This window comes from Coregonus lavaretus (assembly GCF_964263955.1).
Source record: "Coregonus lavaretus genome assembly, chromosome: 3".
Lineage (NCBI taxonomy): Eukaryota > Metazoa > Chordata > Actinopteri > Salmoniformes > Salmonidae > Coregonus > Coregonus lavaretus.
Genome location: NC_139990.1, coordinates 75,616,835 through 75,628,680, shown reverse-complemented (window position 1 = coordinate 75,628,680; position 11,846 = coordinate 75,616,835). Strand labels below are relative to the sequence as shown.

At 42.3% G+C, this 11,846-nt stretch overlaps 1 protein-coding gene across 2 annotated transcripts; it reads left to right on the top strand.

Annotated features, from left to right (window-relative positions):
* Positions 1–421: 421 nt before the first annotated feature.
* Positions 422–11,789, top strand: LOC311127075 (CTP synthase 1-like). Of its 2 annotated transcripts, none has more exons than XM_084158837.1 (18): positions 422–734; positions 4,577–4,757; positions 4,864–5,034; positions 5,227–5,327; positions 5,809–5,925; positions 6,220–6,303; positions 6,411–6,491; positions 6,686–6,837; positions 7,647–7,779; positions 8,140–8,228; positions 8,544–8,638; positions 8,840–8,902; positions 9,004–9,047; positions 9,142–9,238; positions 9,324–9,379; positions 9,571–9,667; positions 9,901–10,045; positions 11,424–11,789. In XM_084158837.1, the coding sequence occupies exons 2-18, from the start codon at positions 4,592–4,594 to the stop codon at positions 11,500–11,502; spliced, it is 1,770 nt and encodes a 589-aa protein (XP_084014963.1). In that variant the 5' UTR covers positions 422–734; positions 4,577–4,591; the 3' UTR covers positions 11,503–11,789. The 2 variants fall into 2 exon arrangements, with proteins under 2 accessions (XP_084014963.1, XP_084014964.1); XM_084158838.1 differs by having other exon boundaries at positions 452–616.
* Positions 11,790–11,846: the final 57 nt, after the last annotated feature.

The window sequence follows — 11,846 nt, the reverse complement described above, 5'->3', positions numbered from 1 at the left end:
TAACCTAAAACACAAATCTACACTGGAGTTGCTTACCAAGTAGACAGTGAATGTTCCTGAGAGGCTGAATTACAGTTGTGATTTAAATCTGCTTGGGTTGAATACTTATATAATCAAGATGTATTCGTGTTTTATTTTTTTGTTAGTATTTTGACCCAAAAAATGACAATCAAATCCATAACACAACTAAATGTGGAAAAAGTAAAGGAGTGTTATGGTACTTAACCAGCAATAACGTTATTTAACATCGTTAGTTAAATTATACCAGAGACGTCATTTTATTCCAGTATACCTGGTTATACACCACCACTGGTCGTTGCACACCAAACTAGCCTTACTGTTGCAGACACCGCCAAGCACCTATTCCGACCGCAAACACGACAGTGACGTTGCTAAAGTCCTGCTCATGAGTGTTTACAGTGCAGTGCGCAGCAAATGCGCGCGACAGGTTGTACATCATTTGGCTTGGCTGCATGCAGAGTCAATCCTTTTCACTTTGTCATATGTAAATCATTGCGAATTGTTGCATTCAATTCTGCCTCGTTTATGCGGCCGCGAGGTCTTCTTTAGTATCAGATGTCGCCACACGTGTACCAACACAGAAGAACGTGAATAGGCAAGTTGTAACAATATCGTGCATGACACAGAATACATGAAGAATTGACTTTAGACCATTTCATGTGTGGTCCTCCTGGGGCTTGAGCGGAAGATGTCATCTGTATTTGTATAATTCGGTGAGTTCAAGTCGAGTAGAAGCTAGCTACCAGCTTGCTGTGCTAACTACACCAGATAGCAAGACAGCCACGGATTAGTATAGTAGCTTGATCAGGTGAGGGCTAGTGTTGCAATGATGCAACGGTAATGCACTGCCAGTGGTGGTAAAGTCATGTTTTACATCGCTAACTAGCGAGATCATGTAAGAAGCAGCGAACCTGGCTGGCTATACTTGTCATATCATGTTATTATATTTGAGTGTATAAACAAAATTATCTAAACAGAAACGATGTGATTACCATGAGGAAAAATACCTCGCAATTCCTTGCATCCTCTGTTTATATTCAACTGCAGTGCAGTGTGCCATTTTTATTTCCCGCCATTGGATTTCCGCAATTGTGAGAAGTTGAAACTGGGTGAACAACCAGACAAAACTACAGCCACATAGAGCACTATAGTAGTTAGAAGTGAAATACATACAAACATGAACGTCTTTCATGTAATAGAAGAGATTCAAACACTAAGGTGAATGTATGACAGCTAGCATGACATGATTTGAATGTTATGGTGCTTTCAGGACAACTGGGAATTCGGGGGGGGGAAAACAAGGTTAACTCTTTAAGTCAGTACTGTTCAGGTCGGAAAGTATGAGTTCTAGAAAGATGGCCGAGTTTCCGACTTGGAATTCCGAGTTGGGTGAGTGTTGAAAACGATTTTTCCCAGTCGAGGTGGATTTTATTTCCCCGAGTTTCCAGTTCTCTTGAACGGACGGAAGTCGGATATTTCAGAGTTCCCAGTTATTTTGAACGCGGCATTAGGCTAACTTTAAATTATTTCAATGACTGAAATGTCTGGAAAAACGAATTGCCTCGAAATCCATCGAACAAGTACGTTGCCATTTCTATCATTCAAAACATTTCTGTCATTTATGACTTAATTGATTCCCACGGGGGGCCAGTATGAAATAAATACATTAATAATAATAATAATGTATGCGATCACTAACTGTAAGTCGCTCTGGATAAGAGCGTCTGCTAAATGACAAAAATGTAAAAAAAAAAAAAAAAAAAAACTTTCTCCGGACTTAAATTGATTTAGTCCAAAGGCCGGCAGATGGCGATATTGAGTCGTTTCGTTTTACCATCCAAATGCAATGTACGCAGCCGGCAATACATTTGTATCCACTTGGATCGGTTCGTAACCAAAACATTCTCAATTCAGGCTGCAAAGGCAGCGATTTCCTCCCTAACTATATTTAATGGCGAGAAGGTGGGGAACATATCAGGGATAGGCATGAGTACTCGAACGAACGTCAAAACTCGATCCTTAAAGCTGCAATATGTAACTTTTTGGGCAACCTGACCAAATTCACATAGAAATGTGAGTTATAGGTCTGTCATTCTCATTGAAAGCAAGTCTAACACGCTGACTTGACCGGGCACGCACGTGCGTCCGCCATTGCGAGCATGGTGATTTTGGCCATCCACACCAGAAGCGATCAGGACATGCAGTTTGAAATATCAAAACAAACTGAACCAACAATATTAATTTGGGGACAGGTCGAAACACATGAAACGTTCATGGACATTTAGCTAGCTAATTTATCCTGTGATATAAACATTGGGTTGTTATTTTACCTGAAATGCACAAGGTCCTTTTTTAAAATCTTTGTATAATGTTGACCCATTTTGAGACCGGTAACATCGTGTGTTCTCTACTCTGACAATTAATCCACAGATAAAAGGGGCAACCTAGGTCGTTTCTAGTAATCTCTCCTCCTTCAGTCTTCTTCTGTGTACTTTATATGGCGAATTTGGAACTCAGTAGTGAGTGTTGCAACCGAGGACAGACGATTTTTACTGCTTCAGTGGTCCTGTTCTGTGAGGTTGTGTGGCCTACCACTTTGCGGCTGAGCCGTTGTTGCTCCTAGACTTTCCGCTTCACAATAACAGCACTTACAGTTGACCGGGGAAGCCTTAGCAGGGCAGGAATTTGACGAACTGACTTGTTGGAATGGTGGCATCCTATGACGGTGCCATGTTGAAAGTCACTGAGGTCTTCAGTAAGGCCATTCTATTGACAATGTTTGTCTACAGAGATAGCATGGCTATGTGCTCAATTTTATACACCTGTCAGCAACGGTTGTGGCAGAAATAGCCGAATCCACTAATTTGAAGGGGTGTCCACATACCTTTGTATGTGTTCCAACAATGAGCTGCAGTTTTGGAATAATTGCATCCCGTCTATTTTCAGCTTAGGATACTTTGCGAACTGCTAGTGCCATTTAGAATTGATTAGCCTAGGCTGTAACCCCCCTAAACATAGACGGTTTCCACACTGAAAATATGCAAAAGCATTACTTTGATAAAGACAGAGCGTATTTTCATCAGAATCATTAAGCCTAGACCTACTCACCAAACAGATGTTGGCTAAAACTGGTTAGACTAGTATAGTAAGAGGTAGGATAGTCAAACCTTTACCTATGGTAGTGCTGAGCGATAAATGCTTTTTGAGGTCTGTTCGGTTTCTGTTCTATTATAAAAAAATAATCACTATCCATTATGTGGGTTGAATGCTGTAACACAGAATAAAACAAATAATAAAAGGCCCATGTTGGTAGACTTCTCACTTATTAACAATAATTTATTCACATTACTTTTAACAAAATATTTCAGTTGTGTTTATTACATTTGTTTTATTTGATGACTTTATTATTTCATTCCAAGTCATCATCTCATCTCTATAGAGCTGCTGCCTCTGCTGTGTGACAAAATCACTATTTTAGTAGTTCTTCAAAGTAAATAAGGCATCATTTTATGAATGCTGAATACCAACAGCACCTTGTGCTGGGGACAATAAAAGGCCACTCTAAAATGTGCAGTTTTGTCACAACGCAATGCCAAGTTTTGAGGGAGCATGCAATTGGCATGCTGACTGCAGGAATGTCTGCAACAACCGCAAACCAGGTGTAACCACGCCAGCCCAGGACCTCCACATCCGGCTTCTTCAACAGCGGGATCGTCTGAGACCAGCCACTGTGACCACTGATGAAACTGGGGGTTTGCACAACTGAAGAATTTCTGCACAAACTGTCAGAAACCGTCTAAGGGAAGAACAACTGCGTGCTCGTCGTCCTCACCAGGGTCGTAACCGACTTCAGTGGGCAAATGCTCACCTTCGATGGCCACTGGTGCTCTGGAGAAGTGTGCTCTTCACAGATGAATACCGGTTTCAACTGTACCAGGCAGATGGGGATTGGTTAGCATTTTATCGATGGCAAATTGAATGCACAGAGATACCGTGACGAGATCCTGAGTACCATTGTCGTGCCATTCATCCGCCGCCATCACGTTTCAGCATGATAATGCACAGCCCCATGTCGCAAGGATCTGTAGACGATTCATGGAAGCTGAAAATGTCCCAGTTCTTCTATGGCCTGCATACTCACCAGACATGTCACCCATTTGAGCATGTTTGGGATGCTCTGGATCGAAGTGTACGACAGCGTGTTCCAGTTCCTGCCTATATCTAGCAACTTTGCACAGCCATTGAAGAGGAGTGGGACAACATTCCACAGGCCACAATCAACAGCCTGATCAACTCTATGCGAAGGAGATGTCGCGTTGCGTGAGGCAAATGGTGGTCACACCAGATACTGACTCGTTCTCTGATACCCTGAGCTCACAGAAAAAAAACATAATGAAATGGAATTCAAATAATTGAACCGACATCTGTCAATTAGTTGTTTAAAAACCATAAAATAACATACATTTCGGTTAATCGCTCAGCACTAACCTGTAGGCATATGGCGAACAGGTTTTCTGTTGTCTAACATTGATTGTCATCTTCTATTTGTTTCTAGGTTTCACATGCCACTATGAAGTACATCTTGGTCACTGGCGGTGTCATATCCGGAATTGGCAAGGGCATCATTGCCAGTAGTGTGGGCTTAATCCTGAAGTCCTGTGGTCTGCATGTGACTGCCATCAAAATCGACCCCTACATCAACATTGATGCTGGCACCTTCTCACCTTATGAACATGGTGAGTGCATTTGTGTGGTGAGTCCTCTCTGACTAAAGGATTTAATCTGTGAGGGCTAGGCCAATGCATGCCTATCTAATTGACTTGAGTTGCATCACCCATCCAGGTGAAGTGTTTGTGTTGGACGATGGAGGTGAGGTGGACCTGGATTTAGGAAACTACGAGCGCTTCCTGGACATCAGGCTAACCAGGGACAACAACCTGACCACGGGCAAAATCTACCAGTCAGTCATCAACAAGGAGAGGAGGGGAGACTACCTGGGCAAAACTGTACAGGGTGAGGGAGTGAACAAGGGTTCTCCACTAGGCAAGGGGCATTAGGATTAGGGCAACACCTGGAAACCAATGACCTCACTCCTAGCTGTTGTGTTGATTTGTAAGGGTCTCTCCATAGTCCTTATTTCTATGCTGATCTCGAGTCTCTTTGGATGCTGATTCTATTTTGCTGATGTTTTCTCTCTTATCTCAGTGGTGCCACACATCACAGATGCCATTCAGGAGTGGGTGATGAAGCAGGCCAAGATCTCAGTGGATGACGATGGGGTAGAGCCACAAGTCTGCGTTATAGAGGTACGAGCCACAGCGTAGTCAAGTTTGTCTTATTTTTTTATTTTTTATATATATATGTATATATTTTTTGTCATTTAGCAGACGCTCTTATCCAGAGCGACTTACATGAGCAATTAGGGTTAAGTGCCTTGCTCAAGGGCACATCGACAGATCTTTCACCTAGTCGGCTCGGGGATTAGAACCAGCGACCTTTCGGTTACTGGCACAACGCTCTTAACCACTAAGCTACCTGCCGCCCCGTCTTATTATGGGTCATTCATTATAGGCCATTGTGATTGTCCCCATGAAGTTGTCATTGGTGTCTGTGGTTTTAGCCAGGGATTGTTAAGCTGGGTTGTATTGATTAGGACACACTAGCAACACATTTCAAAACGTGCAATGGAAAATGAGCTGTTCAGATAGTACCTCCCCGTTTCAGACGGTTTCTTGCGTTTTTTGCCTAGTGAATGTTGAGGTCTCGGGCTGTGTCCTGTGTTGACAGTTGGGAGGCACTGTGGGAGACATTGAGAGCATGCCATTTATCGAGGCCTTCAGACAGTTCCAGTTCAAAGTGAAGAGGGATAACTTCTGCAACATTCACGTTAGCTTAGTACCACAGGTAAGCGCTTTAAAACACACACACACACACGCGCGCGCAGAGTAGGGCTTGTTTGAAAGCCGATTTCAGCGTTGCGACGAGGCACATCTGTATCAAAAGTGTCTAAACATTGTCAGCCTTTTACTGCATTAATACACACACACAATTGAATCAAAACACAATCCCATACATAAGCATTGTAAAACATCATGAACGCTTTAACTTAGTCTCAAAAGCACATCAGTTGTGTTTCAAGTAAAAGGTTGTACAATGATGCTTAACTGAGAACTGAAATGTAACTTTGTCTGCCTTTAGCCCGTTGCAACAGGAGAACAGAAGACTAAACCCACTCAGAACAGTGTCCGAGAGCTCCGTGGACTAGGACTCTCCCCAGACCTGGTGAGTTAGATACTCACTCATCCTTTTGCCTTGGGACTCTTGGAATTGGCTAACTATGGCATAGAATGTTATCAATGTGCAATGTGCTTCTCCTCATGTATTTTCAGATCATGTGCCGCTGTGCGACACCTCTGGAGAACGCTGCCAAAGAGAAGATCTCCATGTTCTGTCACGTAGAGCCCACGCAAGTAAGGCCTTCTCTGTCTATGACCGTTTTAACATGACTGGGTCATGTTCATTAAAATGGACTGAAACAGGGAGGAACAAATGTCAGTTTTCCGTTGCGTGCCTAAATGAACACAACCCAGGAAAAAGTTACTGTTTAAGTCAACCAGAACCATTAAAATCCGATTCTTATGCTTTTCTCTCTCCCTGTCCCCAGGTGATCTGTGTGGCAGACGTGTCGTCCATCTACAGAGTACCCCTCCTACTGGAGGACCAGGGGGTGGTGGGCTACATCTGCCAGCGGCTGGACCTCCCTATTGAGATGAGGGCCGGGAAGATGCTCACCAAGTGGAAGGAGATGTCCGACAGGTGAAATCAAATAACGTTTTATTGGTCGCATATACATATTTAGCAGCAGCTACTCTTCCTAGGGTCCAACAAAATTAAGGCGGTTATACAATTTAAAAATACATTTCACAACACATGAAGTGTGTGCCCTTAGGCCACTATTCTACAACCACAATCTACAACACAAAATCCATGTGTGTGTATAGTGCGTATGTTATCGTGTGTCTGTGTGTGTCCATATGACTGGGTTCACGTTTGTCTCCAGCGATCATAAGGTAAAATAGATCTAAAACAATATTGTAATTTATATTTACAATCCCCTTATCCAAACAGCTTACACGTTTACCTAGCTCTAATCAATAGCTCTTATCAATTTGTGAATTACAGTGCATGGAGAATGGTGTTATTTCTATTGGATCAAATAAAGTAGATGTTCCACTTGGAACTGACAGGTTGCTCGACCTTATTCATCGTTTCATCGTGCCTAAAGGTGGTGGAATTATGAGGGAATTAAGTAAAGGTCAGAATACTGTAGACACACCTCCGCTACACCTTATTTATTTGATCTCCACCCAAAATGAAAAGCGGGTGAATAGCATGCTATTCTCATGCTTAAGTTCAAGGTCAGAATGTGCATAGAGAGAAAAGTGCATAAAAAGGAATTATGTTCCATTTATGCACGATTATCTAGGGTTGGAATTCCCCCATACTGAATTGTGAGTCTCACCCCGGTTTTATTGAATATTTTACCATGTTTTGGTCTAAAATGTATATTGACTTGATACCCCAGGGTCCTCGGAACATGTTGGAACTGAACTGTCTCCTCTCAGGTCTGACCGACTCCTGGAACATGTGTCCATCGCCCTGGTAGGGAAGTACACAAAGTTCTCTGACTCATATGCCTCTGTCATCAAGGCCCTGGAGCACTCAGCCCTCGCCATCAACCACAAACTAGAGATCAAGGTATGGAACCCAGTCACATTCACCCATGCTCCCTTTTAGTGCCCTCGCTCTTGGCAGTGGATCATCCTTTTTTTGTCGTTCTTTTTGCCATGGGGCAGAGATACATTTTTGCAGTTTTAAAGCTAACTTCCTGCAATTCTACACATTTTGCCATGACTTGTTCAAATGATAGTGAGAGTGACTTGTGCAAACCAAACCTTGCGTGTCCTTACAGACAAAGGATTATGAGAAGCTCTGTTCTAATGGACTGTTAAATATGGCCTTCTTATATGTTATAATGTTATAATAAAAAAGACGATTACTGTATGTCATGTTCTTATGCCACCCACCTCCCACTGACCCTCAGTCTCCCTCTTGCAGTTCATAGACTCTGCAGACCTAGAGCCAAATACACTGCAGGAGGAGCCTGTGAAGTACCATGAGGCCTGGCAGAAACTCTGCAGTGCTGAGTGAGTGTCTACAGCAAAACACCTACACTGAGTATACAACACATTAAAAACACCTGCTCTTTCCATGACAGACTGACCAGGTGAAAGCTATGATGCCTTATTGATGTCACTTGTTAAATCCACTTCAAACAGTGTAGATGGGGGAGGAGACAGGTTAAAGAAGGACTCAATATAATGGCTGCTTGACACCATAAATCCCACAGAACTTGCATGAGCATTGTGACTACATTTTTTCCCCCTGTGTAATTGTAACCCTAAGCCAAGGGAGCTGTGTTCTCCTGTCAGTGAAGGATCAATATTGTCTCATACACACAGTGGTGTCTTGGTACCTGGAGGCTTCGGTGTACGGGGGACAGAGGGGAAAATCCAGGCTATCAGCTGGGCCAGGAAAAAGAAAAAGCCATTTTTAGGTAAAGTATTTAAGCATTAATGAAATGGAAATTAATCCAAAGTATTGTAACGTATCATGTGTCAGTTTAGCATGTTTTGTTAAATGGAAATTATATTCTGTATGTCACTCTATCATTGAATCCATCATAGAAATTCTGATCAGACTGGTTCAGACTGACTTTTTTTATTGCACACATTTAATCCCAATTGTCTTTTTGTAGGGGTATGTTTGGGCATGCAGTTGGCAGTGTGTGAATTTGCCCGCAATGTTATTGGCTGGCAAGGTGAGTAATCTTTGAATCACTAATCATTATATCCTTGAGGTGTATGTTGCATAATTCCAGAATGTGCATAAGTTAAATGTTAAAACTCTCAAACCTGACAGATGCCAACTCTACTGAATTCCACCCAGAATCTAAACACCCTGTGGTAGGTATGCCATAGTAACCAAGTCCATCTCTCTGTCACTTCTCACTGAGTTTTGGCTCACGAACATTGTGAAATTCTGGTACTGTTTTGACAGGTGATTGACATGCCAGAACACAACCCTGGGCAGATGGGCGGGACGATGAGGTTGGGGAAGAGGCGGACCATCTTCAAATCCAACACCAGCATTTTGAGTGAGTGCTAATCTTGGCAAAACCACATAGCATTTGATTGTGTTTGGTGTATTATAATAGTTGATAATATTCAGTATTTTTTCAGGAAAGCTGTATGGCGATGCTGAATATGTTGACGAGAGGCATCGTCACCGCTTTGAGGTACAAGAGCTGAATCGAGTCATGATGTGTATATTTGCATTACATTTTTACATTACATTTTACATTACATGTTACTTGAAGAGACTGCTATTATTAGTATGCAATTGACAAACCATTTGCATATGGAAGTGTTACATGTATTACATTATAAGTGTGGATGGGTTGAATTGATGGGAGCTCTGTCCTCTTAGGTGAATCCTGAGCTGAAGCACCACTTTGAGGAGAGGGGCTTCCGTTTTGTCGGCCAGGACGTGGAGGGAGAGCGGATGGAGGTCATTGAGCTGGATGGTGAGTTAACCATGGAGACATTTCAATGTCTTGCACAGTCTGGCTCTTGGAAATGTTAATGTTAAATAGAGCGTTATCACTTCATAAAGTACTTTCTTGACTGAATTGGAAAAAAAATGTATTTTTTTTTTATCAATTTGAAATGTAACAACAGCTGTAACTATGCCAACCGAAATGTATAGGTCCGTAGCATCCATCTCAAACCGATCACCTTCCCACCTGTGTTGTTTCAGATCATGCCTATTTTGTTGGAGTGCAGTACCACCCAGAGTTCACTTCTCGTCCCATCAAGCCCTCGCCCCCCTACTTTGGCCTCCTGCTGGCTGCAGCAGGGAAACTCCAGAGCTACCTACAGAAAGGTTGTCGCCTCTCACCACGGTAAGACCATGCAGATCATTGTATTTCTCATCATTTCCTTTTAGTCCATCAGATGGAGACAAGCAAGATGAGCAGCATTTGGGCTGCGAAAAGGGGAATGAAAAAAGTTACCAATAGACAGCCAGTATTGGATTTTTCTAACGCTATACCCTAGTTTATATCTACAGTGGGGGAAATAAGTATTTAGTCAGCCACCAATTGTGCAAGTTCTCCCACTTAAAAAGATGGGAGAGGCCTGTAATTTTCATCATAGGTACACGTCAACTATGACAGACAAAATGAGAAAAGAAATTCCAGAAAATCACATTGTAGGATTTTTAATGAATTTATTTGCAAATTATGGTGGAAAATAAGTATTTGGTCAATAACAAAAGTTTCTCAATACTTTGTTATATACCCTTTGTTGGCAATGACACAGGTCAAACGTTTTCTTTGTCCTCCAAACACGACGAGTTGAGTTTTTACCAAAAAGTTCTATTTTGGTTTCATCTGACCATATGACATTCTCCCAATCCTCTTCTGGATCATCCAAATGCACTCTAGCAAACTTCAGACGGGCCTGGACATGTACTGGCTTAAGCAGGGGGACACGTCTGGCACTGCAGGATTTGAGTCCCTGGCGGCGTAGTGTGTTACTGATGGTAGACTTTGTTACTTTGGTCCCAGCTCTCTGCAGGTCATTCACTAGGTCCCCCCGTGTGGTTCTGGGATGTTTGCTCACCGTTCTTGTGATCATTTTGACCCCACGGGGTGAGATCTTGCGTGGAGCCCCAGATCGAGGGAGATTATCAGTGGTCTTGTATGTCTTCCATTTCCTAATAATTGCTCCCACAGTTGATTTCTTCAAACCAAGCTGCTTACCTATTGCAGATTCAGTCTTCCCAGCCTGGTGCAGGTCTACAATTTTGTTTCTGGTGTCCTTTGACAGCTCTTTGGTCTTGGCCATAGTGGAGTTTGGAGTGTGACTGTTTGAGGTTGTGGACAGGTGTCTTTTATACTGATAACAAGTTCAAACAAGTGCCATTAATACAGGTAACGAGTGGAGGACAGAGGAGCCTCTTAAAAAAGAAGTTACAGGTCTGTGAGAGCCAGAAATCTTGCTTGTTTGTAGGTGACCAAATACTTATTTTCCACCATAATTTGCAAATAAATTCATTAAAAATCCTACAATGTGATTTTTTGGATTATTTTTCCTCAATTTGTCTGTCATAGATGACGTGTACCTATGATGAAAATTACAGACCTCTCTCATCTTTTTAAGTGGGAGAACTTGCACAATTGGTGGCTGACTAAATACTTTTTTTCCCCACTGTATGACTTGTCATACCATCCTGAGACAGTATTATGGATGTATATAACTCTGTCCCTTGTGTTACAGAGACACATACAGTGACCTAAGCGACAGCAGCTCTCCAGACTCTGAGATCGCTGAGCTGAAATTCCCGTCTGTCTCCTAGGAGTTACCAGTTACATGCACCTGTTACTGTTTATTCTGGTACTGCTGTTACAGGGACTATTTCATTGTGCCTGTTCACCTCACCTGTTTGAACTCAATACAGCAGCCTCCGCTCATCTACCTGAAAATAAATACCTTTCATATCACCCAACAGAAGGTGTAATTACTGAGAAAAGTAGCTCTCTGAAATGACGCAGGAAACCAAAATGGCAAGATTTTAGACTATTGTTAAGCGTTAATCGCTACAATTGAATGCAACATATCAGCATTACTATGCCCCCCCCTTAATTTTTTTTGTTATTCTTTAAAGTGAAACTTTGGCTAAGAACACTATTGTTATTTGTT

Excerpts from the sequence above, each read along its gene's own strand:
- LOC311127075 (XM_084158837.1), top strand. The coding sequence starts at position 4,592 with ATGAAGTACATCTTGGTCACTGGCGGTGTCATATCCGGAATTGGCAAG. Across the intron at positions 5,926-6,219 it reads ACGTTAGCTTAGTACCACAG|CCCGTTGCAACAGGAGAACA; the intron begins GTAAGCGCTTTA and ends GTCTGCCTTTAG. Across the intron at positions 10,046-11,423 it reads GGTTGTCGCCTCTCACCACG|AGACACATACAGTGACCTAA; the intron begins GTAAGACCATGC and ends CTTGTGTTACAG.